The 27,504-nt window shown below is 43.6% G+C and overlaps 2 protein-coding genes across 2 annotated transcripts in view; both read right to left on the bottom strand.

Annotated features, from left to right (window-relative positions):
- Nucleotides 1-27,504, bottom strand: part of LOC141116971 (NACHT, LRR and PYD domains-containing protein 3-like) — a gene marked incomplete at its 5' end in the record, with an annotated part of 51,428 nt that overhangs the window by 23,919 nt on the left and 5 nt on the right. The window contains 4 exon segments of the mRNA XM_073609505.1: nucleotides 49-1,762; nucleotides 17,693-17,758; nucleotides 18,337-18,514; nucleotides 27,367-27,504. The exon segment at nucleotides 27,367-27,504 is cut by the window's right edge and continues 5 nt beyond it. Coding sequence (XP_073465606.1) covers nucleotides 49-1,762; nucleotides 17,693-17,758; nucleotides 18,337-18,514; nucleotides 27,367-27,423 — 2,015 coding nt within the window.
- Nucleotides 11,930-13,399, bottom strand: LOC141116975 (uncharacterized). The gene is made up of 3 exons (XM_073609519.1): nucleotides 13,045-13,399; nucleotides 12,329-12,463; nucleotides 11,930-12,239 (listed from the first exon to the last, which is right to left on the bottom strand). The coding sequence occupies exons 1-3, from the start codon at nucleotides 13,391-13,393 to the stop codon at nucleotides 12,076-12,078; spliced, it is 648 nt and encodes a 215-aa protein (XP_073465620.1). The 5' UTR covers nucleotides 13,394-13,399; the 3' UTR covers nucleotides 11,930-12,075.

Below are 27,504 nucleotides of genomic sequence, written 5' to 3'. Positions count from 1 at the left end.
GATAATTGCAATTTAAACACAGAAATGTGATTCATAGTTAATTTTTACCTCAAACTCTTGATGTTGTGTAGAGCCGGTATAAGCTTCCTCAATCCTTCATTCTGAATATTACATGAATTTAGATTTACTTCCTCAGTCCCCTTGCAGGTCTGAAGGATAAAAGACAGCACAGAGCAGTCCAGAGGGGTGAGGGATACACCAGAAATGTCAATGTTGTTTGATCCAATACATTGTGATACCAGAGCCTTATTCCTGGCCTCATAGAGATAGTAGAATACATTAAGAAGATCTGCCTTGTCTTCTGTGGGTTGTTCAGCTTTAAGTTTTTCTACAATTTTCTTCTGGATCCAGGTGATGACATGTCTGGCAGCCTGAGTAGACAATTCTCCCACATGAGACTTCAACATGGATCTAGTAGAAGAGTCTGAGAGACCGCAGAGGAAACGGAGGAATATTTCAGCACGGCCATCTTGGTAAGATTCAGCCTTATCAAGTGTTTTCTGTAATCTGTGAGGATTACAGTTAATAAAATGGACTAAAGCAGCAAAAAACTCCTGAAGAGTGAGATGTAAGAAGGTGTAATCCACATCAGGAGGCTGACCAGATTCCATCATGAAAGATGAAAAGAGATGATTATCATTTCTCACACTGAATGACTCCAGGTGACGCTGATCAAATACAATCAGGTGATTCATGACTCCATGTTCTGCCATCCACCCAATAGATGTCAGAAGTTCCCGGGCAGTGTGACCACTGTCTTTATTCTGGCTGTGATTGGCCAGAATGTTGGAGACAAAAGTCACAAAGAGTTGTGTCACGGTTTTGGGTAATGATTTCATCAGCTGATCAGAGATTGTTGGTTGGGCTCTAAAGCACATTGATAGCACAGTACAGATGATCCAGCAGTATGATGGGATATAACAGAAAGTGTACAGCGTGTCATTCTCATGCACAAAATGAAAAGCCTTCTCTGACAATTCCTCATTTCCAAAGAAATTATTAAAGAAGATCAGTCTGTCTTCATGGAGAAATCCCATGATCTCAGCTATTCTCTGGAAAACATCAGTATCCACTGATGTCAGTCTGGTTGGACGGCTGGTTATCAGTACAGAGCAACCCTTAAGAAGACTCTGCCTCACCAAACTGACCACAATCTCACCATAATGTGTTCTCTGTTTTGGTCTGGACAATTTACTTGATCTGAAATCTATTTGCTGAATACTTTCATCTAAACTATCAAATATAAACAGAAGTCTCTCTGGATCTTTTAAAATATCTCCAATCTGACTCTCCAGATACAGATATTGTTGAAGAATCATCTCCTCCAAGCTGACCTCTCCAAGTCTATTAAGGTCCCGGAATCTGAAGAAGAAGACAAAGGCAAATCTCTGGTAGTGTTTTCCTGTCACCCAGTCATAGACAAACTTCTGAATTAGCGTGGACTTCCCTATTCCTGGCACTCCGCTCACCATTACTGCATGTGGTACACATTGTGACTGGAGGTTCCAACAGAACAGCTTGTTGGGGGAAATGTGTTCCAATCTAGACTGCGTTTCCTTTAAGCATTCCTCATGTTTTACCCCAGTTTGTATTAGCTCATTCTGTGGTCGCTGCCTGAACTCATCAGTGGAGACTACAATCAGGTTAACATAACGTTCATTGATGAGGAATCTTTGTGGTTCCAGGGTAGTTCCTGGGGGACTATGCTCCACTAGAGTCTCAGACTCCTCCATGAGATGTTGTTTGTGCTTTTCCTGAAGATCTGGGAATATAATGGAAAAATCTTATGACTCATGTTACAGTAGAAATTAACAATGTAATGTTTAGTCTATGTAAATGTTTCTACCATATTCTGAGCATAGATCTTTGGGAAAGTACTACAAATACATATCATTTTAACTCATTGATAAAAGTAGTATACAGACTTACATACTTAAAGTGATTCTAAAGCCTGGACATTTTTTGTAGCGCTTTCCGTGCATTACGGTTAACAAATGTCCTGGGGTTGGTATTGCCCCCTCAACCCCCTTTGTACACACCTGAGTACTATCTTGTTCCAGCGCTGTGCCCATCTGCAGCAGCTCTTCTCCCCTCTCTCTCTCTTCTCAAAAGACTCAGGAACAGTGGGAGCCATTGGTTCCTGCTGCTGTCAATCAAATCCTGTGAGGAGAGAACAGGGCAGGAGTTGTGCTGTGTGTGTCAACAGCCACACACAGCCAGGCTCGGGAGCGGATCCACAGGTGCATCTCCATATGAAGCGGCTTCCTATTGTGGCGCCCTTGAGAAGAAAAGGAGCCTAGAGCAAGAGAGGGGGACCCCAGAAAAAAAGATTTGGAGACGCTCTGTGCAATGCATTGCACGGAGTAGGTAAGTGTAATAGCTTCTGTATTGATATAACCACAATGAGCACCACCAGAGTACCATCGTCCCTTGCAATAAGATTCCAGAATCTTATGTTTACTCAAAATAATGGGATCTCAGCATGATACTGGCACTCTCAAGGTCATGGATCAAGGTCATGGGTCCCAGATGGTATATTAGTGCACCACAGGAGAGCTAACAGGAACTGCCCACCAGAAAAAGGGTGCCTATAAGTTGGTATGCTCCACAAGGATTTAGCAGCTTAAAAGGGGAAAAGGATATAAGATTAGCAAGGATCAACCACAACATAGTTACATAGTTAGTAAGGTTGAATAAAGACACCAGTTCATCCAGTTCAACCTGAGTGAGTGTGGGCGCATGTCTACAATTATCCCTATTTATTTTAAGGTACCCATATGGTGCCATCAATCGCACACTCACATCGGTCCTTACCCTCAAGGAGCCCACAATCAAAGGTCCCCCAACTCACACCCATATACCAGAGCCAATTCTGGACAGAAGCCAATTAACCTACCAGCATGTCTTTGGAGTGTGGGAGGAAACCGGAGTACACGGAGGAAACCCACGCAGGCACAGGGAGAACATGCAAACTCCAGGCAGGTAGTGTCGTGGTTGGGATTCGAACCAGCGACCCTTTTTACTGCTAGGCGAGAGTGCTACCCACTACACCACTGTGCCGGAGTCCGAGAGTGTGGCCCAGGTTGTGGTTGCTCCTTGCTAATCTTACATCCTTTTTCCCTTCTAAGCTTCTAAGTCCTTGTGGAGCATAACATCTTAATTCTATCTTCTTGTGGTGATTTTAATTGGTGATTACTCAACTTCTCGTGGGCAGTTCCCATTGGCTCTCCTATGGTGCACTAATTTAACATCTGGGACCCATGACCTTGATCCATGACCTTGAGAGTGCAAGCATAATCCTGAGATCCCAATATTTTGAGTCATCATCACATTATGGATATTCCATTTTTTATGATCATATATAATACTTTGTGGATATCAAACACAACTTTGATAACTTTGGTGTAAACTTCATGTAACTAAAATTCTCCCTGAAGAAGCCACATAGGCGAAACATGTCGGAGCTAGGGCATTTACGTGAAGCAATTTTCTGACCACCAAGAATTATCTTTTGATGGTTCGTAATATGGAGTTTGTCTTTTATGGAAAAATAAAATTGTTACCATTTTAATGAAAAAAAAAATGCTGTGACTCTTTTGTCCCTGGGAAGTCTCATTTATTCCCACTATTTGTTATTCGATAAGTAAAAAAGCTTGCTTTTTTTAGGAAAAAAAAGTTAAGCTTTACAACCGCTTTAATGAATACCTGAGTAAAGATTATTTGTATAAATGAACTTTAGTTAAAAATTTTTGTTACTGGCAAATCACAGCAACAGTTTATCTTAAGTCGGTTGTAAACCGCTGCATATTTTTTTTTCTTACCTGTAAGGTAAAAGGCATAATGTGCTAGTATGGTTAGCATACTAGCACATTATGTGAAACTTATCTGAAAAGAAGCCTTCCAGCAATGTGATGTCATCGCTGGAGACAGCTTCCATCTTCACCCGTCTTGCTTCCGGGTTCGCAGGCTCCAGCTCTGTGACTGGCCGGAGCCACGATGTCACCCCCGTGCATATGCATGGGAGCCGATGGTCACAGCACAGAGCTCTGAAGGAATGGCATGGGTGGCCGTTCCTTCAGAACGCATGCGCCAGTGATGTCACTGGCTCCAAATATCTCTTAAACAGCGCATGTTTAGGAGATATTTACACTACCTATAGGTAAGCCTTATTATAGAACAAAACGAAAAACAAAAAAGATCCGTACACCCACTCTTCAAGTACCACCACTGCACCAAAAGTAACCCAAATGTGCAACAGCTGCTACTTTAAATAAATAAGCATTTACAGTGTAAACTAAAGTAAATAGTAGCACTAAACAATATAGATAAACAAACCCAGTGACTAGTGATCAACACTAATACATAAACAACTAATAATAAAGTTTGTGCAAAAATAGTCCATAAATGAGGCTGGATTGTCATATAAAAAGGAAAGCTGAATATATCCTGAAGTGAGATCTTCAAAACTTTCACCACACCCCACGTGCACTCAGTGTTTCCACACCCCTTTGGTTAAAAACTCACCAAATGACAATGCCTTGCACTCTCATGCTCGGCAAAACAGCATCAACCCTTACAGGGTTAAATATCCACCGATATCCAGACGTGACACCCAATATCATAGACTCCGACTCTCCATATATAATGAAACAAAATGCTCTAATAGTGCAGTATCATTGTAAAAAGTTTATTCTATTAAAACAGCTTCAAATATTGCACTCACATAAGCTCAAATCAATGAAGCCTAGAGGCATCAACTTGAAGCAGCAAGTACTGGTGTAATGTGGTCTCAGCGGACACATCATAGGCGAACTGAATCTCGCCAAAGAAAACTCGTGATCCCCTTGTACAGCATGGCAACCCTTTATAGTGCCTCGTTAAACGAGAGTCACCTGCAGCACATGTGCTAACAGTGTGTCGTCGCAACCACAATACAGCCAGCACTTCCTCTGTCTATACTCATATTGCAAGATACAACAACAATTATAGTCAGCGCATTCATATAAAATCTGTACAGTATAAAGCATAAGTGATTCCGCCACTGTTAATCCTTGAATCAATGCATATACTGCTAAACAATAAATGTAAATATACACACACACACACACACATCATTAAAAAAAAAAAGATATATAACATGTTTTCATATAAAATTCCCTGATCCAAGATTTCAGACACCTACATACAATAGGTATCAGACCCTAGAGTATGATGGATATGATGAGAATTACCATCAACTGGAGCATTTTTTAGGTCATATGTGGGAGAAGGGTAGGAGGAACACCGAGACGGAATTCCTATTCTTCAAACAATCGAGGAAGGGGAAGGGATGCACCTATCTATCATCCATACAGGGAATTGGCCCCTTATCGAGGAGAAGGAGGTTGTAGGGCAGGTAGACGCAAACAATCAAAAAAAAAAAAAAAAAAAAAAAGGAGGGACACATAAATGAAGGGTTATATAATTTGAGAGGTATTGAGTTAAGCCATAAAGAATTGAATATTTTAAATATGGGTTTAAAATGTGCTCCAAGGAAACTCATGAATACATTTGAGGTATATATTGATACACATAAGTACATAGGCACCTTAAATATAAAAAAAATATTTTTGGGACAACCATTAGGCCCCTTTCACACTGGGGCGATTTGCAGGCACTATTGTGCTAAAAATAGTGCCTGCAAACCGACCCAAAACAGCCGCTGCTGTCTCTCCAGAGTGAAAGCCCCGAAAGGCTTTCACACTGGAGTGGTGCACTAGCAGGGCATCTTCGGAGCGGTGAAGGAGCGGTGTATACACTGCTCCTGCCCATTGAAATCAATGGGACAGCGCGGCTATACCGCCGGCAAAGCGCCTCTGCAGAGGCCCTTTGTGGTGGTTTTTAACCCTTTCTCGGCCACTAGCGGAGGGTAAAACTGCCCCGCTAGCGGGCGCATACCGACGGTAAAGCGCCGCTAACAATAGCGACGCTTTACAGCCACCCCCGCCCCAGTGTGGAAGGGGCCTTAGGATCATCTAGTAGAATAATCACCAATACTAACAATATTAAAAGTAGTTTACGAAATAATACAATTTTTTTTCCTCAGAATTTTAACAATCATTATGTTGAAATATTTAAAAATTTGGTATTAAAGGATAATGATTTAGTGACCCCCAAAAAAAGAGTTAATCCAGAATTACAGATGGTGTCAAATTACTGGAGGAGAGAAAGGAGATAATTATAAGACCAGCGGATAAGGGGGGGGGCGGTGTTGTTGTGTTGGAGAAATCCTTTTACCACAACCAATAAATGAAATTATTAGGAGAAGGGTCGACATACAAGAGATTGGTGTCTGACCCTACGGAATCCTATAAATCTCAATTCATTTCTTTGGCTGAATTGGGTTTTGAACTAATGCTATTAATCCGAGTGCTTGTAGAATTCCAGTAATTTACACATTACCTAAAATTCATAAGAACCCCCTAATGCCCCTCTGCACACCCAATTGTCAATGGGATTAGATCTGTTACATCCATATTGGGAGAATATTTGGACAAGTTCCTTCAACCAAGTGTAATGCCGCGTACACACGGTCGGACTTTTCAGCTACAAAAGTCCGACAGCCCGTCCGACAGACTTTCGACGGACTTTTGGCGGACTTTCAACAGACTTTCTAACGACCGGACTTGGCTACACACGATCACACCAAAGTCCGACGGATTCATACGTGATGACGTACACCAGACTAAAATAAGGAAGTTGATAGCCAGTAGCCAATAGCTGCCCTAGCGTGGGTTTTTGTCCGTCGGACTAGCATACAGACGAGCGGATTTCTGGGTCCGGCGGAGTTACGACGTAAAGATTTGAAGCATGTTCCAAATCTAAAGTCCGTCAGATTTGCGGCTGGAAAAGTCAGCTGAAAGTCCAGGGAAGCCCACACATGATCGGATTGTCCGCCGGACTTAGTCCATCGGCGTCCTTCGGACTTTTGTAGCCGAAAAGTCCAACCGTGTGTACGCGGCATAAGAGCAACAAAAGCATATTTGAAAGACACCATGGATCTTCTGCAGACATTGGATGAGGTGAGGTTACATCCTGATACACCTACCTATCTAGTTTTTTTTATGATGTATATACAGTGGGGAGAACAAGTATTTTATACACTGATGATTTTGCAGGTTTTCCTGCTTATAAAGCATGTAGAGGTCTGTATTTTTATCATAGGTACTCTTAAACTGTGAGAGACGGAATCTAAAACAAAAATCCAGAAAATCACATTGTATGATTTAAAAAAAATTAGTTTGCATTTTATTGCATGACATAAGTATTTGATCGCCTACCAACCAGTAAGAATTCCAGCTCCCACAGACCTGTTATTTTTTCTTTAAGAAGCCCTCCTGTTCTCCACTCATTATCTGTATTAACTGCACCTGTTTGAACTCGTTACCTGTATAAAAAAAAAAGACACCTGTCCACACACTCAAACAGACTCCAACCTCTCCACAATGGCCAAGACCAGAGAGCTGTGTAAGGACATCAAGGCTGGGATGGGCTACAGGACAATAGCTAAGCAGCTTGCTGAGAAGGCAACAACTGTTGGCGCAATTATTAGAAAATGGAAGAAGTTCAAGATGACGGTCAATCTCCCTCGGTCTGGGGCTCCATGCAAGATCTCACCTCATGGGGCATCAATGATCATGAGGAAGGTGAGGGATCAGCCCAGAACTACACGGCAGGACCTGGTCAATGACCTGAAGAGAGCTGGGACCACAGTCTCAAAGAAAACCATTGGTAACACACTACGCCTTCATGGATTAAAATCCTGCAGCGTACGCAAGGTCCCCCCTGCTCAAGCCAGCGCACGTCCAGGCCCGTCTGAAGTTTGCCAATGACCTGATCCGGAATGACCAGAGGAGGAATGGAAGAAAGTCATGTGGTCTGATGAGACAAAAATAGAGCTTTTTGGTCTAAACTCCACTTGCAGTGTTTGGAGGAAGAAGAAGGATGAGTACAACCCCAAGAACACCATCCCAACTGTGAAGCATGGAGGTGGAAACATCATTCTTTGGGGCTGCTTTTCTGGACAGGACAGGCCGACTGCACCATATTGAGGGGAGGATGGATGGGGCCATGTATCGCAAGATCTTGGCCAACAACCTCATTCCCTCAGTAAGAGCATTGAAAATGGGTCGTGGCTGGGTCTTCCAGCATGACAACGACCCAAAACACACAGCCAGGGCAACTAAGAAGCGGCACCGTAAGAAGCATCTCAAGGTCCTGGAGCGGCCTAGCCAGTCTCCAGACCTGAACCCAATAGAAAATCTTTGGAGGGATTTGAAAGTCCATATTGCCCAGCGACAGCCCCAAAACCTGAAGGATCTGGAGAAGGTCTGTATGGAGGAGTGGGACAAAATCCCTGCTGCAGTGTGTGCAAACCCGGTCAAGGACTACAGGAAACGTATGATCTCTGTAATTGCAAACAAAGGTTTCTGTACCAAATATTAAGTTCTGCTTTTCTGATGTATCAAATACTTATGTCATGCAATAAAATGCAAATTCATTACTTAAAAAATCATACAATGTGATTTTCTGGGTTTTTGTTTTAGATTCCGTCTCTCACAGTTTAATAGGGCGTACACACGGTCGGACTTTGTTCGGACATTCCGACAACAAAATCCTAGGATTTTTTCCAACGGATGTTGGCTCAAACTTTTTTGTCTACACACGGTCGCACAAAGTTGTCGGAATTTCCGATCGCCAACCACGCGGTCACGTACACCACGTACGACTAGACTAGAAAAGGCCGGTTCAGAACCAAGAGCGGCACCCTTTGGGCTCCTTTTGCTAATCTCGTGTTAGTAAAAGTTTGGTGAGAGACGACTCGCGCTTTTTCAGACTCGTGGCTTTCAGATCGTTTTCTGCCGTTAAGTTTGTGCTTGTGAGTTTGTATCTGCTCTTCAGTGCGTGCAGCAAGTTCCGCGTGACTTTAAGTAGTCATTGTATTCTTGTTCGTTCGTTACTGTTTTTCAGTTCGCTCTTCAAAGGCCTTGCTGTTCTTCAGTGCGTTCTGTTACTTCGTTCTGAGCAGCCGACCATTTTCTAGCCATGTTTCGTATGCGTACTCCTCGTAGAGTTCGTGCTGTGCGGGGGCTTGGTGTTGGGGTCCTGACCTTGACACAAGTCCAGTCCATGAACAGGGTGGGGAGGAGTTCATGGACCAAGAATTGTTTGCTTCAGCGTGATCAGTTCTGTCATATGCCTTTGCTCCGTGAGATCCGTGAGAATAATCCTGATGATTTCAGGAACTTTCTCAGGATGACGGACCCCATATTTCACCGTTTGTTGGCTTCGCTGACCCCCTATATCAGCAGGCAGGATACCTGCATGAGGCAAGCCATCACTCCGGAGCAGAGGTTGGTCGCTACCTTTCAGTATTTGGCCACAGGGAGAAGTCTGCAGGACTTGGAAGTTCTCGACAGGCATCTCCCCCCAGGCTCTGGGGATCATTATCCCAGAGACCTGTTCTGCCATCATACAGGTCCTGCAGAAGGAGTATATGAAGGTAAGATTTTTTTCCTTTTATATCACATTTTATTGTATTTAATGTTTGCTAATATATTGTATTTCTTTCCTCATTCCCTAATTACCATGATTATAATATGCTCTGAATATCCCCTTTGTCCTCATGCATGCTGGATTTTTATGTAATTATTATTTTAGGTCCTTCATACATATTTGCCCTTCACTAACCTCCCCAGCATGGTGTCTCCTGCCCCTATATTCACCTCATGTAGTCACTTAACAATGTATTTTATCAGCTCCATAGTAGTGCTTTACCCCAAACACCCCCTAAAATGTTTGTAAATGTTATTTTTGATTTAAATTCAGGCAGAGTGGCAGAGGCTTTTTTTTGTGGTGTCCCCAAATAATTTTTAGTAACCCTCCCTCCCCCCAACTGCTAAGTCAGCTGATCCCAATTCTCTATCCTCAATCATCTATCTGCTGACTTTGCCAAACCCATACACACTATACCCATCTCTTTAGTGCTCAGATTTATGGATGAATTCCCCAAAGCATGTAGTGCAAGGGCCTGCCTGTATACTTTCAAATGGTACAGTTTAAATTTTTGGGATCCTATTATTATCTTGATAGGTAATAGCAGAATGTCCAAATGTCCTCAAATGTGTACAATGTGTATTTATATCTTTGTATTATGACACTTCTTACCTGTCCAGCGGGCTGCCAATAGTGTAACTAAGGAGGGTCTGTTCAAAGTAATACCCATTATTTAGGCATTCATCTCTCAATGAAGTGAAGAGGGTTACCTGTCCAAGATTTCCACACACCCCCTATAATGTTAGAAATGGCCCATGAGGGGGGGGGGGGGAGGGGGAATATGATAAGTGTACCTTATACTTTGGCCTTGTTAAATTCCCCTTACTAAATGCTATCTGTAGGTTACCCCATAATGTTTGTGTCTAATCTGCTTGCCATGTTTCAGAGTAAAAATAGTAATGTTTATTGTTTTTTCCTCAACAGTTTCCTTCCACGCCACAGGAATGGCAGACTGTGGCCTCCCACTTTGCCCAGCGGTGGGACTTTCCTAACTGCGGAGGGGCAATTGATGGGAAACACGTCCACATCGTCCCACCACCCAACTCGGGGTCGTACTATTATAATTACAAGGGGTTTAATAGTATAGTGATGTTGGCGGTGGTGTCGGCTAATTACGACTTCTTGTATGTGGACGTGGGGAAGAATGGCCGGATGTCCGATGGTGGAGTCATCGCCCAGACGGAGTTCTACAGGCGTCTCCAGAATGGCAGCTTGGACTTGCCAGCTCCAGAGGACAATGTGGAAGGACTCCCATTTGTGTTCGTTGCTGATGAAGCGTTTGCGCTGGGGGACCACCTGATGCGGCCATTCCCAATGAGGACCCTCACCCCGGAACAGAGGGTTTTTAATTACCGGCTGGCCAGAGCCCGAAGAGTGGTGGAGAACACATTTGGAATCCTGGCCAGCCGGTTCCGACTATTTCTGACACCCATCCATATGGCAGAGTATAAACTGAACCATATTATACTGGCGTGCTGTGTTCTCCATAACTTTTTAAGGAAACATTCGGCCAACTATGCTGGCTCAGTTGGGCCCGAGGCCGGAATCATACATCAACCCACACTGACGGTGCTTGAAATTGGCCATCCTGGCTTGCCCTCCCTGAGTGCCCGTGATGTCCGGTTACGCTACCTGGAGTTCTTTGCGGGTAGGGGGGCTATCAATATGCCAGACAATCTGTGAAGCCTTTTTATAATAAAAAAAAAAAAAGAAATTCTTTGTGGACATTTACTGCTTGTGTTTGTTTTAGCTGACCCTGACAGAAATGTGTTGAGTCCAGAAAATGTCGTGATTGTGTAACCTTATTATACAAAGCACTGTTATTTCCTAAATGCAAAAACACATTTCACTACAAGTGCACTTGCAACTGCACTGAAACTGCACTTGTAGTGCAAAGAGGATTTGCCCTTAGGAAATAACCCCCATTTTTGCTGAAAACAGCAATTACATCACCCCAAAAGTGTTGTAGTGTTGAGACAATAATCCACACATTCTTGAGTAACCAACTTTTTTATACCTGCACAATCACATGTGCATTTACCAAAGGTTTTTTAAAACAAACCAACATGTTTCAGATAAAACAGGCCTGTGTAAAACCAACAAGAAAGCCAAAAAACTTGAACTTACAAAGTTCACATTAGGTAAAACCTGAAGGCTATATCAGACATCAGTATTTAGGAACTGGGTTTGATATAGCGTTCAGATGGGGGGAAATCACCCCTGGAAAAGCCAAATTTGGAAGATGCACACCAATTTACGAATGTCATCATGTGCTATCTGCCATCAGGGGGGATCAAGGGACCTGTTTTGGGGGAGCAAGCCCTTCCTCAACGCTAACTTTAAAACGCGTCCATTGATCTCCCGTGATGGCAGATAGCACATGTTGACACACTGTGTGCATCCTCCAAATTTGGCTTTTCAAAACATTGCAAAAAGTTTTAAAAGATTGGACCACAATCCAAAAAGTTATTTTGTGGGATTTTAAATTCGCCCCAAAACATCAATGATGTTATTATTTTTTTTAATCACATCATTGATTTTTTGCTGTATGTTTTGCAGTTCTACATTACACCCCATGATCTCCCCGATCAGGATCTGGGCACTTTCTGATGTGAAACGTTCTGGATCCCTCACATCACGATCACCTAAAAAGAGAGAAAGAAAACAAAAACAGGTATCAAAAATCTGCCACCATCCATCTCTTTTACCTGAGCCTGTGGTCGCAGACACTCACCTGTTGTGGTGCCAATCTCCACCACATCTTCTTCTTCCTCCTGCTCTTCTTGGGTTGGTGTTAGTTCCCCTTCTTCCAGAGGTGGGGGGTCTGTGGTCTCCTCGGATGAGGGGTGTCCTCCGAGTCTTTTCTCCCCTATGTAAAACAAAAATGGTATAATTAGCACACAGATATTTGATGGCAGAACTATAAATAGGAAACATTGCTTGGAAGTGGGGTACAATTGTCTATTTTGGCAGAGTTCCAAGATGTATTTTTTTTATTGGCCTTTGTCAAGCTGAAATACTTTACCTGTTTGGTACAAGCTTCACAGACGCAGCCCCCCCTATAGTATACACTGGAGCACCTGTGTGGCCCCCTAATAAAAATGGTGTTCTTGTGTCCCACACTAGTGCTCCAGTGTCCAGATGTGAAAACAGCTGCTCAGTGTCCTCTCCTTACACAGAATCTAGTTTGCATTTCATTCTAGTAACAAACCCATCTACACAAACAAATATTTGGCATCCAAGTAGGCCCAAAAAAAATGTGGGAAAATGCATATGGCCTAAACAATGGTGTTTTAGAGGCCGAAAAAAAAAAAAAAAGTTTGATACGAACGAATAATGGGCCCATGAACATTAAAGTTGCCCTTTTAAACGTTACAATTAATAAAAGCATATGGAGCAGCACGAACGGAATAAAGACAGAAAGAATAGGAACACAGCACAACTACTTACTTTTTTGCAGCACTCTCCGGATCTTTCGGTACTGCTCTGGCTCTCTCAATTTCAGGTCCGACCACCGCTTCCTGAGCTGATCTTTCGATCGTCGTACCCCAAAATTCTTGTGCAGACTTTTGATCACTTTCGCCATGATCTTGGCCTTTCTGATATTGGGGTTGGGGTAAGGCCCATACTTTCCCTCATAGTCGGACTTCTTCATGATGTCGACCATCTCCAACATCTCCCCAAAGGACATATTTGTGGCCTTAAAACGTCTCCTTCTGGATCGGGACGTGTCCGGATCCGGGCTTTCCTCCTCCTCCTCGTTCCTGCAATTATCACGCACCTGCTGTGACTCCGCCATGTGCTCTTCCCCCACTGTGCCGAATGAAAAGGGGTGGGGAATAGACTAGAAAGAACGTCAGGGGTGGGCGGAGTTACACGCATGCACAGTGTGTATAAAGCGTAACACGCGTGCGTATTACGTACGATCTGTGAGCGGAGGAAGGAGCATTGGACGCGCCGATCATAAGAACGAAGGTAAGAGACAAACTTGTGCCTATACTGCTTCTACATTGAGGCCTATATTGTAACAAGATTAGGAGAGTTTTGTCTGACATTAGGCTTTGTCTTGTGTTGTGTCTTGCAGTGAACATGGATATGCTACTGAAAGACAATGACTTCATGTCAGTATTCGTAGATATGTTAAGGGAGCTGCCCTGTCTGTGGGAGATTAACCACCCCCATTTCAAGAACCAAGCAAAGAGGAAGGCAGCACTGGTGCAATTGTGTGAAATTGTGAAGCAGGTGATCCCCACGGCAGACATCACCTATTTAAAGATCTTAATTGGTGGCCTGAGGAGCACATATCTAAGGGAGCGCAAGAAAGTCCTGGATTCACAGAGATCCGGAGCAGCAGATGACATCTATGTCCCCAGGATGTTGTACTACGACAGGCTGCATTTTCTGGCAGGCCAGACTGAACCCAGGCCATCCCTCTCCAGTCTTCCTTCCACGCTTCCTTCCCCCCGGCTGAGGCTTCTGACGCCCAACCTGGGCCTTCCAGGCCGCATGTGGAGGAGCCCAGATTGAGCCAGGTATAGCATTCCTCTAAATATTTCTGCTTGTCCAATCAATGATGTTAACTAGATGTTAGTTGGGAGTACTAATTTAGGATTGTGATTGATGAAGCAAAAACTAAAACCATGTCCCTTTTCATACACAGGGAAGTCTCAGCCAGGAGGTGGCCGGGCCGAGCCGGCTGGCTGATCTGCAGGTCCCTCCACCCCCCCTGAAAAGAGAAAGTGGTAGTAGGAGGAGTGCCCTAGAGGAGGCTACCAGAGGACTCTTTTGGAGGGCTACAGAGGTCCTGGGAGCACCACAGACCGTGGAGGAGGACATTGCTGCCGTCATTGCATATAAAATGCAGCGGATGGAGGAGGGCCAACAAGCCATGTGTGAGGCGCTCATATTGGAGGCTCTTAACAAAAGGTATGAGGGGCCAAATGACAGCTCAGACACACCTTTGCGATGGTCCTCCTCCTCCTCCTGCAGGTCCTCCTCCTCCTCCTCCTCCTCCTCCAGGTCCTTCCAGTCCTCCTCCTCCTCTGGGTCCTACTCCTCCTCCTGCCACATCTCCAACAGCACAGCCACAGCCGGGAAGGAAGCGTGAAAGGAAGACCAGAAAGTGAGGACACTGGATCCAGTCTGGTCGGCCAAAAAATGCAGCCTCTTGTGGTACCACAGCCTGGGGACACACTTGTCATCTGCTGCTATCCGGATCTCTGCGAATTCTGGACCAGACTGCCCTCCCTTACATATGGACTCCTCAGGCCATCAATTTTGATGTTCAAGAATTGATGTCTGCCGTGGGGGTCCCAGGCTTCGCTAATTTCTCTTGTTGATCCAGTGTTGCCTTCCTCTTTGTTTGGTTCTGAGCCCTTAATAAAGGATTTTTGTTTTGAATTATACTCTCCTATGTGTTTTACTTCAAAAATAACAGTTTTTTTGTGAGGATTCAGGTACATTTCAAATATACAATGTGAAATTAACAAGGGACACCAACACCAAACAATCTCCTTGAGATTAAATAATAAAAGATATCAATGGTGTTGGGGTAACTTGACACACAAAACACACACAAAAATATTCTGGAGTAAAAATAAAAATAACATTGAACAAAGATCAGCCTTGGAAAAAATACAAACATTAAATAAAAAAAAAAGGCTTCAAATCCCCCAAAAAATTAAATAAAAAAAAAAAAATTCTGTCAGATGTGACAACTAATAACAATATATTCAGGGAATCCCAATAAAAAAACAAAAATAAAACTTTGTGAGAAGTGTGTGTGAGAATATGAGCAGCAAAACTACTTAATTCTTGTCACATTATAAAGAAGAAGAGAGTGCGCTGTATTAAACCATTTTTAACATTGCATCGTGACGAAAGTGCTGTATCCATTGCGAACACTAAGTTTACCAGAACGAGCTGTTCCGTCTTGGAATTTCTTCTGAGCATGCCTGGCACTTTGTGTGTCGGAACAGGCCACACGCGGTCGGAATTGACGCGATCGGATTTTGTTGTCGGAAAATTTTATCTCCTGCTCTCCAACTTTGTGTGTCGGAAAATCCGATGGAAAATGTCCGATGGAGCCCACACACGGTCGGAATTTCCGACAACACGCTCCGATCGGACATTTTCCATTGGAAAATCCGACCGTGTGTACGGGGCATAAGAGTACCTATGATAAAAATTACAGACCTCTATATGCTTTGTAAGTAGGAAAACCTGCAAAAATCGGCAGTGTATCAAATACTTGTTCTCCCCACTGTATTTACATTTATTGTTTAGCAGTATATGCATTGATTCAATGATTAATAGTGGCGGAATCGCTTATGCTTTATACTGTACAGATTTTATATGAATGCGCTGATGTTTGTTGTATCTTGCAATATGAGTATAGACAGAGGAAGTGCTGGCTGTATTGTGGTTGCGGGGACATGCTGTTAGCTCATGTGCTGCAGGTGCCTCTCGTTTATTTAACGAGGCACTATAAAGGGAGGGTTGCCGTGCCGTACAGCCAATCCCATGAGTAAGTCGTTATGATGAAACATCGGGACGTAGCTGTATGGCAACCAGTTTTTCACGCTGTACCTGTACGGTTTAGGAGATATTCCCTTTGCATGCAGCCACTGACATCAGCGATGCATGTGCTGTGAAGGTCCTGCTGAAGGTCCGGTGGACGCTGCCGGAAAGAAGTCTCCTGCGCGCATGCGTGGGAGTGACGTTATTGCGGTTCTGGCCACTCATAGCGGTGGAGCCGCGAACCACGCTGAGGGGTAAATGTCAGCTCCCTCGGCGGTGACCGGGATCAGATGCCAATGCGATTCGTTCTAAGGTAAGTATTTCATAATGAGCTAGTATATGGTGCATACTAGCTCATTATGCTTTTGCCTTACAGGTTTAAAAAAAAAAAAAAATTGTAATTTTGTGCGGGTATACAACCGCTTTAAAGGTTGATTTGTTAGGGCTGGTTCACAACAGATGCAGTCCAGTGCATTTTTAATCTGCATTAAAAACGCATGCACAATGTTTTCAATGGCCCTCATTTCCCACCAGTTCAGCGTGTTCCAGTGCAGTCAACAAAAGTAGAACATACAGCACTTTTTTTGTATGGAATGGATCTGCACTGTGGTAACATTCCTTTAAAATGTCACTACTTTCATTATTTGAGAATGTGCTGAGCACTGTAGCACACCACAATGTGGATTATCGTGCTTTGCATTTAGAAAAAGATGTAAAGTCCAGTTTTTGTTCTTATGTGTCTTGGAAGCCCAATCTAAATGAATGAGCTACCTTTACACAAGTATTTAGAATATTTCTGAAAATATATAAAAATGGCGCAGGCAGTGCTGGGACAGGGTCATCCAGTGCCCAGGGCAAAAATGCCAAACTGCGCTCCCCCTCTTCCCTTAGGGTTAGGGTCAGGGAGTTCCCATCCCTGCAATAAACCACTGCACCCAGGGAAGCCTCCCCTCCTGCCCACCCCTTGTCCCGGCACCTTGGTGCAGGTAAACTACCCTAACATAAAGGTATGTTAACGCACAAAATACAGAAAGCTAATTGTGGTGACAGCATTTGTTTTTGTTTCAGTCTTTTTTCCTATATTTGCACCCAGTGATCCTGCAAATGACACACTTCTTATCTACACCCATTTTCCCCACTAGAACTATGGAGGAAGCCATGGTTGTGTCACAAGCTGGCCTTCAAGCATGTCTGCTTGTCTTCGTCCCCATTGCATGCTGAATTGATGGGATTAGTAGTTTACAGATATAACATTGTTTATGCTGTATTTTCATTTGAAAGGAAGTTACAAGACACTCCACTTTTGGCAACATCAACAGGTAGTTTCTATACTTGCTGTAAACGGTTGTTAGCCTGAAGAAAATAAGCAAAAACAAATGCAGCCACCATACCCAAGGACTGGTAAGCTGCAATATATTACAGTTTTTTTTTTTTGGGGGGGGGGGGTGTTAGATACCCTTTATACCCATTTCTTACATAAATTGTATGATCTCAAGAGCAAAGTCTAAATTTAGGGAAAACATAACTCCATCTCCATCTACACTTTGGAGCAAATTGGTGATATTTCTAAATAAAATACCTTTCATCTTCGGAGTCAGTGAAGGTCCGTATTCATCCAGCAGAATCTGATCCACCAGACCTCCACCTATAGGAAAATAAGGAAAATACAAGTTATATCCTGATCAAATCTATTGGAGGCAAACCCCCACATTGAGGAATTTGAAAGATGTCTAAACAGTCTGCACATAACTTTTGATATCTGTAGTGTATAATAATATGATGAACTTGAAATTGATATATTACTCAAGTATAAACAATACCATCAAATGTGCTTCGCTAAAATCGGATACAAAACTATAAAAACATTAAATATAAATGACACTCACATAAAAAAAGAGAAATACTTACCTGGCCATCTGTCCATGGCCCTTCACTCTCTTGAATTGGTTACATGTCAGCATTTGTTTGTGTATTGGATCCTTTTGTATCCCTATGGCTATGGAATAATGAAGATTTTATGTGCTTTGCACACCCAGTTGCCGACCTTTTGATTTGTGGCTCTTGAATATCTACACCTCCAGCAGAATCTTCAATATCTGAGATTCCCGTGTGTTAGATGTCCATGTCCCCCACTGCACAATGTGATTCTTCCCTCCACCCATAATGCCACCACTTTGTACCCGGATTGTCACAACGGTTACTGAAAACACAAATTTCTATTACCTGTTTGGCTGATTTCTTCCAGAACTGCCAATAAATTAGGATGAGGATGATCTTTCTGTAGCGCATAGAGACATTCCCAGAGTCCAATCACAGCTTTTCTCCCCCGATCCTCAATGTCTTGTAATAAGGTGTGAGAGAAGGCATCCTTGCTCATATGTTTTTCCCTGGCCAGAAGGGTCTGAAACACAAATATAGTTTTCTTCTTTTTTTTTAAAAAGTCAATCAAAAGATAAAAAAACTTAATTTACATAAAAGACAATTCCGAATTACATTTTACAATGCCAGCCATAATTTCTTGTAAGAATTTGGCATGGTTGTCCTTGCAATCCTCTGTTAACCGGTTCCTGACCGGCGCACGCCGATATATGTCGGCAGAATGACACGGCTGGGCAAATGGGCGTACCCGTACGTCCCTTTACGTTCCTTTAAATTTGCCGCTGTGCCATTGCGTGCGTACCGCCGGCGGTGTGCGCGCCGGCTGGGAGCTCCGCGAGTCGGGTAGTGGGTCCCGCGGACTCGATCGCCGCGGGGATACCCGCAATCTCCTCACGGAGAGGACGAATGGGGAGATGTAAGCAAGCATCTCCCCGTTCTGCCCAGTGACAGTGTCACTGATCTCTGCTCCCTGTGATAGGGAGCAGAGATCAGTGACGTGTCACACGTAGCCACGCCCCCCCACAGTTAGAAACACTCCCTAGGACATACTTAACCCCTACACTGCCACCTAGTGGTTAACCCCTTCACTGCCAGTGTCATTTACACAGGAATCAGTGCATTTGTATAGCACTGATTGCTGTATAAATGACAATGGTCCCAAAAATGTGTCAAAAATGTCTGATGTGTCCGCCATAACGTCGCAGTCATGATAAAAATTGCTGATCGCTGCCATTACTAATAAAAAAAAAAATTATTAATAAAAATGCCATAAATCTATCCTCTATTTTGTGAACGCTATAACTTTTGCGCAAACCAATCAATAAACGCTCAAAGCGATTTTTTTTTTTTTTTACCAAAAATATGTAGAAGAATACGTATCGGCCTAAACTGAGGAAAAAAAATGTTTTTTTAAATATTTTTTGGGGATATTTATTATAGCAAAAAGTAAAAAATATTTTTTTTTCAAAATTGCGGGACTAAAATAAGGTAAGTAATGAAAATGGAAAGGTTTTATTTAAAAATTACATTATCGTGTTGATGAGAGGGAAAGGAGGAAGCAAGAAAGGCAAAATATAAGTAGATTGTAGTTTAACATAAAATATATTATATCTACTATTGAAAATAGTCACAAGTGCAAATTGAAGAAACTTGAAGCCATATCTACAAATCTTGCAAACCCATGGTATCAAATACAGATGGGGATTCCTCTTTAAGCTCTCTTTTTCCTATCATGGTTGCCATTTCTTCTTCTTCCTTGCCTGATCTGAGACACCATTTTCAGGAATTACAACTGGATCTTCCATCATCCCAGGAGGAACCATCCTTCTCGTCCTCCCGCCCATTTATTTTTTGGTTATATTTCATGTGAATGTATGAACGTTATTATGTTTAAATGCGGCCGGCGCTGTTAGGTGCAGGTTTGCCACCCAATTTGATAGAGGGCAGTCCTTGGGGTAGCTGAGGTGCAGGCCGTTGTTTCAGATTAATTCTCTGCCAGCTGTTGCCTATTCAGGTTGAAGGTCCAATCTGTACCCATAGTGGGCTATGGAGTGTGACCCGGTTCCTTATGGCAATCAGAGATGTTATCTGAATCACACGATATTGCACATTCTGAACGGTTGATACAGTTTATCTCATTAACAGTTACCTACTGGGTAGTTGCTACCTGCATCTGAGTTGCTCATCTATGTGCTAGTTGCCTCTCCCTGGCCTTTCCGGGCCTATCCCGGGAAGCCTGGGATTGCTTCAAACCAAATTTCTCGTTTTAAGCTAGAAATTTCTGTTTCTGTAATCGTTTGTGTTTAATACATTATGTTTTCTTAAGTGAAGTAAATTTTTGTATTCTTATTGTTTCAAATGTTTAAGTAAGCCTAATGAGTCTGTGGATCACTGCACTCCCACAGTGTCGGCACTTGCTCAGGACTATGGTCCTGATCGGCTACCGACCTTTTAGTGGGACCCATGTACAGTTGCACTATTGCTTTATCAGCATTTTCTTGCCTGATATTTTTTCGGCCTTATTGTGCTTTTCTTTTTTCCCCTTTCTCACTACCTCCCTCTTATCTTTCTACGATTTCCCCTCTTCTTACCCCTCTTTAAGTCCATTGGGGTTTGCATCCAGAGACATTGGTAAATCCTTCACCATTTTTCGACCATGACACTACATTGGTTGTCGTTAAATGTTAAGGGTATGAACTCACCACAAAAGAGGGTGAAAGTTTTTAAGTACCTTAAGAAACAACACATAGACATAGCATGTCTACAGGAAATTTATTTTTCCTCTGCCTCCATCCCTAAGTATTTTGATGCCCAATACCCCCAAGTGTTCTTGGCTAACCCAACCAAGCAGAGGGGGGTTCTAATAGCATTTCATAAATCGGTACTTTTTAGTTGCACTAAGCAGATAGCAGACCATGACGGTAGATACCGCCTGCTTCTGGGTACTATTCAAGATGCGAAGGTTACCATAATGACCTAATATGCCTCTAATTCCAATCCAGGACCCTTCTTGACCCATGTCGGCTCCCTATTGACATCCCACCAAAAAGATACCCTGCCTCTGGCAGGCAATTCGAATGTGGCCTTGGATCCTGTTGTGGACAAATATCCCTCAGAAAGGGTGGCTTCCTCATTTGCAGTGAAAAGAATTTCCCACTCCATACGTTCTCATGAATGATCTGGTAGCCCTCTGGAGAGAATTACACCCATTGAGTAAGGATTATACATACTACTCTCATACACACCACTCCCACTCTAGAATTGATCATATGATAATGCTTAGAAAACATCTCCCTTTAATAAGCTTGGTGTCTATTTTTGCGCCCCCTGGACAGATCGTGATCCTCTTCTCGTGGTCTGCCGGTCCTTAGTGTGTAAGCCTCAGCATTCCCCGTGGGTCATGAATGAGTCGCTTTTATCCCTCAAAGACATCCAGGATAATTTGTTGAACGCTTCCGTGGAATATTTTCGCCTTAACTGTGCTTCTTTCTCCTCTCCGGTGACCTTATGGGGGGCATATAAGGCTGTACTTAGGGGACACATTATCCAGCTGGCCTCAAAATTCAAAAGGGAATGTCAACAGCTACAGCAAAATTTAGAATCCCGGTTGGAATCTATTTCAACTACTTTTAAACGAACCCCCACGCCTGCTAATAATAAACTTTTGGACCAGGCTCGCACGGAATTGAACTATGTCTCACCGATCAGGCGGAATGCGCTCTGTGCTGGTCTCGCCAGCATTGGTATACCCAAAGCAAAAAAACGAGTGCGATTCTGGCCGAGAGGTTACGTACTTTAAACCCCAGACCTAGTCCTATTACTTTACGCACTCGCCACAATATCCCTACTAGCAACCCAGTCCAGATACTGTACGAGTTCAGTCATAGACTCACTACCTTATATTCTGCCCATGACCTCTCAAATGATCATAACATAACAGACTTTCAGCAAAGCACTTCTCTACCTACCATATGGATCGTGATTTTCAAGAATCAGAAGTCCGACAATGTATTAAATATCTAAAAGTGGGTAAGAGGCAGGGTCCGGACGGCTTTAAGGCACTTTACTATAGAAAGCTAGTGGACGTGTTAGCCTCTCCTTTGACAGCTATGTATAATTCAGTTCACCTTCTGATGGCTAATATAGTAATGTTGCCAAAACCTGACCGTGATCATTCCTCTTGGGCCAACTTCCGACCTATTTCTCTTATTAATATTGATATTAAAATTCTCACCAAAATTTTGGCTAACCGTTTGAATTCATTCCTCCCCTGTTTAATTAAAAAAGGCCAAGTTGGATTTGTACCACAGAGACAGGCAGGGGATGCCATTAGGAGAATCATACAATTGCAGCATCTTGCCCATAGCCACTCCCTGGAAAGGATGCTTTTATCGCTGGATGTTAACAAAGCCTTTGACACTCTGTCTTGGCTTTACCTTATGAAGGTACTCCGCCATTATGGCTTTGGTACCTCCTTTTTAAGCTGGCTGACGGCACTGTATGATGCCCCTCAGGCTAAAATTAAATACTATGGTTTTGAATCCTCTATTTTCCCTATCCGGAGGGGCACTCGACAGGGCTGTCCACTTTCACCTCTTTTGTTTGTCTTGGCAAGGGAACCTTTGGCGGAGGCGATCTGTTCACATCCAGATATAAAAGGTATTGAGGTTGTGGGTTCTGCTCACAAGATCTCCTTGTTTGCGGATGACATCTTACTGACTCTGACTTTGCCCAGAATCTCATTGCCCAATTTATTCTCCCTTCTGGAGTCTTTTGCCTCTCTTTCGGGCCTGCATGTTAATCCTAATAAGTCTAAGGCGCTGTCCGTAAAGCTTTCCCCCTCAGAACTGGCTTCTCTAAAACCAAATTTTTAGTTTCAATGGTTCCCCTCATTGCCTTATTTGGGTATACGGCTTACCCCTAAGTATGAAGCACTATACCAGGCCAATTTCCCCACTCTTTTTAGGAAACTTACTGACATGCTCTCCTCCTGGTCTCACCTGCCGTTATCCTGGTTTGGCAGGATCTCTGCGGTTCGTATGACCTATCTCCTGAAATTGTATTACCAGTATTACCAGTCCTGATTGCCTCGTACGTATTGCATATTCACCAATGCAAACGCTTGAAATTCATCTGGGGCCCCACTCGACCTCAAATTAATAAACAGACTTTTTACACTCGGAGGATCAATGTGGGGTTTTTCAGTCCCCAATCTTCAAGCATATTACACAACAGAAAACATAGCCCCATTATCTCATCTTCATGACACGTACCAAATGCCACTAATGACTTGGTATACTCTCATCCTATTCCTATTTCCTCTGTACCCTGGCTTCCCCCCATAAATCGCCCAAATAGGTTTGGGCCATGTTTGACACATTATCTTTGCCTGTGGGACTCCCGTTAAATTTTCACCGGGTCTAATATCCCCCACTTACCATTACTGCGTCTTACTCATTGCCCATTATTTCCCCCCAGTTGTGAAAACCCTAAGCAATTCTCGTGGTGGACGGATAATGGGTTCACCGACATTCATTCTCTGTTCACCCCCACAAGAATATTAACATTTTATGCTCTTAGATCTTCCCACGAAATCCCCTTATGGGAACACTACAGTTATCTTCAAATTAGGACACTAACTCCAATAACTTATAAAGGCCGACCTACCCCATACACCTTGACCCCCTTTGAAAGCCTCTGCAGGGTGAAACCTCACTCTCTGGGATTAATATCTTTTCTTTACTCCTCAATCATTTCTTCCAGGAAACCCCCAGTGAGATCGTATCATTTCCAATGGGAGAGAAATTTGGGAAAAGAATTGGATCCAGAGGACTGGCAGATTATGACAATAGCCCTTACTAAAAACTCTAGGAACATTCCCATTTTGGAAAATGCCTACAAGGTGCTCTATAGATGGTATTATACGCCAGCTAGATAAGCTTGTTTTATTCCCCCCTTTTCTTCCAGGGTTACAGTGGGGCACCATGGCCCACATCTGGTGGACATGTCCTAGGGTGTGTAGACTAGGGGTCAGGGTCTATACCCTTCTTAGTAATATGTTCCATTCCAATCTTAAAAGAGACCCCTATGAGGCCCTTCTGTGTAAACCTATCCTTGAACTACTTCACCTGTAACGGCAACTGGCTCTTGACCATTGCGAGGGCATGGAAAACCCCTGTGCTCAGTTTTGAGGCAGTTAAAAACCGCTTGAATGACATTATGATTAATGAAAAAACTAGCGGCCCTTGCCAATGACACTCACAATAAATTTCTTAGGGTTTGGCAACCATGGATAACATGAAACCAACCCTCCAGGTTCAATAATCTACTTTCAATTTGAGGGTCTCCCGATGCACCCCCAATTGACTCCTCCCCCTTTTCCTCTCCCCCCTCCCTTTTTCCCTCATGCTTTCCACTTTCTGTTTAAGCACTTCCTTTCCCTTTCTGTATAATTCTTTCTCTGACACTCCTGGTTCCCAGGAGTCGGTCTAGTGAAGATGGTTACATTGATAAAACGAATAACTCATAACTAATATATAATTCATATATGTATGCATATACTCTCTATTACCACCTGGGATTTCCAAGTTTTTGCCTACCATACAGTATAATTCGGGGCATTGAATGTTCTTTATTGCGATCTAAAGCTGATGTTTTCTATTGTATTGGAGAATAATGTACCGTGTTTATTGCATCCCTTTGTAGGGATCTTCTTCATGTTTTGATTGATGTAACTATCACACTGTCACACTAATCCAGGGGTAGGCAATCTTTTGATCACAGGGTGTCGAAAAATGTTTTCAAAGAAATTGAGTGTGCCGATTTTATAACAAAAAAAATGTAAACTTCACACGCTCAATCACGAAAAAGGATTTTTTATAAAGTAAATTATTATACAGGATTTATATAGCGCCAACAGTTTACGTAGCGCTTTAAATGCTGTAAACTACTTGAGTAATAGTGATTAATTAACATCCTGCACTCTCATGCCTTAGATCAACCCCAATTCCTGCACCTTCACACCTCAGATAACAGTACCCCGTGCCAATCTGTCCCCCCATTGTACTACCCTGCTCATCTGTCCCACCCCTCTAACCCCCTGCACATCTGCCCCACCACTGTACCACCCTGCTCTTCTGTCCCACCACTGTAAACCCATGCTCTTTTGTCTCACCGCTGAACCACCTTCTAACCTGTCCTAACACTGAACCCATCTGCCCCACCACTGTAACCCCCTTTCTCATTTGCCACACCACTGTTCTCCCTGCTCTTCTGCCCCACCATTGTAACCTCCTGCTCATCTGTCCCACCAATGTACCACCTTTCTCCTCTTCCCCACCACTGCACCCCCTGCTTTGTACCCCCCTGCTCTTTTGCCCCACCTCTGTAACCCCCTGCTCATCTGTCCCACTAATACACCTCCCTTCTCATCTGGCACAACACTGAACCCCCCCAGCTCATCTGCCCCACCACTGTACGGTACTGTGCTCTTCTGTCTCACTGATGAACCCCTTCTCATCTCTCCCACCACTGTACCTCCTGCACTTCTGCCCAACCACTGTACACCCCTGAACATCTGCCCCACTGCTGTACCCCATTCTTCTGCCCCACCACGCTACCTCCTGCACATCTGTCTCACCTCTGTACCCCCCTGCTCTTCTGCTTCACCTCTGTACCCCCTTTCTCCTCTGCCCTGCCACTGTACCCCCTTGCACAACTGCCCCACCTCTGTACCCCCCTGCTCTTCTGCCCCCACCAGTGTAACCCACTTCTCATCTGTACCACCACTATAACCCCCTTTTCATCTGGTCCATCACTGAACACCCCCCCCATCTCCTCTGTCCTACCACTGTAACCCGCCGCCCCATCACTCATCACTGTAACGCCCTTGCTCTTCTGTCCCACCGCTGAACCCCCTTCTTGTCTCTTCCACCACTGAACCCCGTGCACATCTGCCCCACCATCGTACCCTCCTGCTCTTATGTTCCACTGCTAAACCCCCCTGCTCATCTGCCCCACCGCTGTACCCTCCTACTCATCTATGATATGCATGACATGCAGAGTGGTGCAAGGAAGCAGAGATGAGACACATCTACCTGTCCTGGCACACTTATCCCCGCTGATCCACCTCTCGCATCCAGCCCACGTGCTTGTATATAATTTCACATACAAACATCTGGAATGGATGCGCAATGATGAGCTCAGGGGCATTTTCTGAAAGCAGTGGGCCTGTGTGCAAGATTGAGCTCCCGCAGCTGAGAAAAAGTGCGGTGCCGAGTGCCGCAGCAAAATTGGGTGTAATTTTCCTTGCGCTGAATACTGTCTGTGGCTTAAAGGGACACAGGGTGCAGAGGGGTTCAGTAGTAAGTGATGCAAAGTGAAGGAGTCAGGTGTAAGTGACGCAGAGTTCAAAGGTTGGGAGTAGGTGATGTAGAGGTTGGTAGAAGTAGATGATGCAGAGCTGAGGGGTCAGTTGTAAGTGACACATTATATATATATATATATATATATATATATATATATATATATACCCAACAAAGTTCCCAGAAGCTCAACAGTAATTCCACAAACTGTCACCTTATTGTGGTTTTCTCACAGTGAAATCCCTTCTTTCTGTCTTTCTGAGATTGGTAGTGGCAACCAAGCAAGTCATCTTCCTCCAGATGGTGGGCAGGGGTTGGAGGACTGTGATTGGCTTTGGCAGTGGCCAATCACAGTCCTCCTCCTCCTGGAAACAGGGACCACCCCCCAGCAGAAATGCACCCAATCTCTTCCCAATCACAAGAGCTCACGATTGCAGCTACAGCAAAGTTAGAGAACCAATCAATGTTACCCATTGTTTACAATGTGGGGGTGCAGTGCCTTCCCCCCACAGTGCAGGTGCGGCACGGGGAATTGTGAGATTGGAATGCATTAGTATCTCCCTGACACTTCCCTGCACTGCTCTGCTGATGGGAAGGGAGTCGGGTGCCAGCAAAAGAGGCTTTGCGTGCCGCTTGCGGCACCAGTGTAGGGGGTTGCCTACCCCTGCACTAATCTGTTGAATTTACCTTTTCTACTAATAAAATAATTTTGTAAAAGAAAATCATGAGACAGATAGATACAAACATCCTGGGTATCAATTTCTTCTTATTATTACATTGCTTCAAATGTTACTAAAACCAAGACATGAAGAAATTTATGAGGGGTTCTAGAGCTATAGGCAGCTGAAGCTATATGTAAGATTTTAACCGCGCAAGCTTAGGAGGCAGGACCAGCTTTGACTTTTAAAGAAATTCACATCTACACATAGCAGTAAATATATTTACATGTGGTTTTTTCACTGACATAGACACACAGTATATTGCAGTTAATTTCAAAATAGTTTTGTCTTACATCTGTGCTTAAGACATTCTGAGATTTTAGTTCCTTCAGGAGGGCCCGAGTGTCCATGTTCTCCAGGATGTGGATCAGATCATCTCTGTAATACTCGTATATCCTCCCTCAGTGATGGATCATCATATGAAGACAGCT

The sequence above is a fragment of the Aquarana catesbeiana genome, linkage group LG13 (assembly GCF_042186555.1).
Source record: "Aquarana catesbeiana isolate 2022-GZ linkage group LG13, ASM4218655v1, whole genome shotgun sequence".
NCBI lineage: Eukaryota > Metazoa > Chordata > Amphibia > Anura > Ranidae > Aquarana > Aquarana catesbeiana.
The sequence above is the reverse complement of the archived record's forward strand: the minus strand, read 5'-3'. Positions and strand labels throughout refer to the sequence as shown.

Coding starts and splice junctions, on each gene's coding strand:
- LOC141116975 (XM_073609519.1), bottom strand. CDS start 13,393: ATGGCGGAGTCACAGCAGGTGCGTGATAATTGCAGGAACGAGGAGGAG. Junction 12,464..13,044: donor CCGGAGAGTGCTGCAAAAAA/GTAAGTAGTTGT, acceptor TGTTTTACATAG/GGGAGAAAAGACTCGGAGGA. Junction 12,240..12,328: donor GGAGATTGGCACCACAACAG/GTGAGTGTCTGC, acceptor CTCTCTTTTTAG/GTGATCGTGATGTGAGGGAT.